General features: G+C 41.4%; 1 protein-coding gene across 1 annotated transcript in view; it reads left to right on the top strand.

Annotated features, from left to right (window-relative positions):
- Positions 1-1,228, top strand: part of LOC119579867 (G-protein coupled receptor GRL101-like) — a 57,323-nt gene extending 56,095 nt beyond the window's left edge. Inside the window, exon 12 of the mRNA XM_037927717.1 lies at positions 1,116-1,228. Within this exon, the coding sequence (XP_037783645.1) occupies positions 1,116-1,138 (23 nt within the window). The 3' untranslated portion in view covers positions 1,139-1,228. The remainder of the gene's footprint in view (positions 1-1,115) is intronic.
- Positions 1,229-2,500: the final 1,272 nt, after the last annotated feature.

Genomic DNA, 2,500 nt, shown 5'->3' with positions numbered 1-2,500 from the left:
TAATTGATTAGAATTTAATTAACTGAATCCATAAACGGACCAGGAGTGACATCGAGAGATTCATCACCATCACCACCATAATGGAAAATGGTTCTCCTATGAAACATTATTTTTCCTAATAGAAATTTGTGGTGAAGTCGGATCGAATTTGAAATTTGAAAGTGCTTTTCTAATTATTGTTATTATTACTGTTGTTGTTTCTGGTAGACTGACTTTTGTCGATATAATTATCTTAGGTTAATTGTGCAGTAGTTACGGGAGGTACGGTTACAGTTTTGCTAATATTGTTGTTATCATTGTAATGTTACTCGGATTTATTGTTAGCATTTTTGTTTTGTCTGTTTTCTTTACTTAACCATCATTATTTGTTGTAATTGTAGTAATAGTTAGTTCTAGCGCCTAATTATAATCATGCTCATTAATATTATCATCAATTTCACTGTATTTGTGACATTTTAGTACAAAATATTTGCATGATACATTTTTAATAGGAAATCTGTTAATATATATATATATATATATATATATATATATATATATATATATATATATATATACACACATACACACACACACACAAAAACACACCCCACACATATATATATATATATATATATATATAAAATATATATATATATAATATATTTTAATATATATGTGTGTGTGTTGTGTGTGTGTTGTGGTGTGTGTGTGTGTGTGTGCAAAATCACATTCGTGCGTGCGGCGCACAAAAACGCACGCACGCACCAAACAACACAACCACACCCAAATTCCAAACCCCAACACCATCACAAATTTTTCCCCACCTTAACCTTTTTCCTTTTTTTCTCTTTTTTTCCCTTTTTTTTTTCCCGTCCCCTTTTCCCTCCCTCCCCTTTTTCCCCCTTTTTTTTTTTTTTTTTTTTTTTTTTTTTTTTTCCCCCCCCCCCCCCCCCCCCCCCCCCCCCCCCCCCCCGCCTCCCTCTCCCCCCCTTCCCCCTTCCTCCCCCCTTTTTTCCCCCCCCCCCCTCCCTCTTCCCCCCCCTCCCCCCCCCTCCCCCCTTTCCCCCTCCCCTCTTTCCCCCCCCCCTTTCCCCCCCCCTTTTTTCCCCCCAAACCAAAACCCCCCCCCCCCGGGTTTGACTTGTTCCTACGGTAGCAACTGCAGCTGCGTCCACCTCACAGCCAATTGCTCTGGTCTCGCCCTGTTTGATTTCCCGGTCATAGAACCAAACATTCGCCGCAGCATGAAATTTGTGAAAAATGGAGGGGAAAGAAAAAAGGGGAAGTGGGAAGGGGGAGAGAGGGGAGGGAGGGGGGGAGGGGGGGGGAGGGGAGAGAGAGAGGGGGGGGGGGGAAAAAAGAAGAGGGGGGGTAGGGAGAGAGAGAGATGGGAAAGAGGAGAGAGGAGGAAAGGAGAGAGGGGGGAGAGGGAGAGAGAGAGAGTGGGGAAGAGAAGGGGGAGGAAGGGAAAGGGAGGGAGGGAAGGAAAGAGAGGGAGATGTGGGAGGAGGGGGGGATTTTTTTAAAGAGAGTTGGTAGGGGGAAAAGGGGGGGGAAAAAAGGGTGAAGGGAGGAGGGGGAAAAGGAAAGGGAGAAAAGGGAAGAGAAAGGGAGGAAGAGGAAAGGGAAAGGGGGGAAGGGAAGGTTTGGGAGAAGGGGAGAGAAGAAAGGAAAGGGGGGAAAAAAGGAGGGAAAAGAGAGTTAAAGGGTGGGGGAAAAGGGGAAAAAGGGATTGAAAGATAAGGGGAAAAGGAAAAGGGAGAGAAAAAAAGAAGAAAAGGAGAGGGGAAAGAGAGAAAAGGCGAAGAGAGAGAGAGAAGGAGAAAAGAAAAGGGGGAAAAAGAAAAGGGAGAGAGGGGAAAAAGAGAGAGGGGAGGGAGAGAGAGAGAGAGAGAGAGAGAAAAAAAGAGAGGAGAGGAGAGAAAGAGAGAAAAGGGGAAAAGGAAAAAAAAGAAAAAAAAAAAAACAGGGGGAAGAAGAAGAAAAAAGGAAGAGAGAGGAGAGAGAAGAAAAGAGAGAGAGAGAGAGAGAGAGGAGGAGAGAGAGAGAGGGGAGAGAGAGAGAAAAGGGGAAGAAACGAGAGAGAGAAAAAGAAACCCATAATAAAAACCTTTTAGAACCATGTTTATCAGCCCCTGCCTTCTTAAAAACCTTCCGAAAAAAACGTATTTAAACAGCTAAAAATTATTATCACGCCAAGAAAAAAAATCGTGTCGTGATAAATATTGTTTTAATCCACTCAAGAAAAAAAGTCTCATTCACCTTTCTAATTACATAATCAAAAGCATACCATTACCACAAAAACTCTTAAATACCAATAAACTATAAAGTAATTAAAAATATAAAAATATAATCCTAACTTCACCTTGACCTCTTTAATTACCTAATTACGGTCATTCTTTTTTTTTAATAACTCATCAACGGCTTTTAAATGTCCCAGACGTCTAAATATAGAAGAAAATCGTTCGCTAAATCGGCCGGTGTTTATGAGCTAATCAATCATAATGTCAGTTAGGAA

Source organism: Penaeus monodon, chromosome 13 (genome assembly GCF_015228065.2).
Source record: "Penaeus monodon isolate SGIC_2016 chromosome 13, NSTDA_Pmon_1, whole genome shotgun sequence".
Lineage (NCBI taxonomy): Eukaryota > Metazoa > Arthropoda > Malacostraca > Decapoda > Penaeidae > Penaeus > Penaeus monodon.
This window is presented reverse-complemented; position numbering and strand designations above follow the sequence as displayed.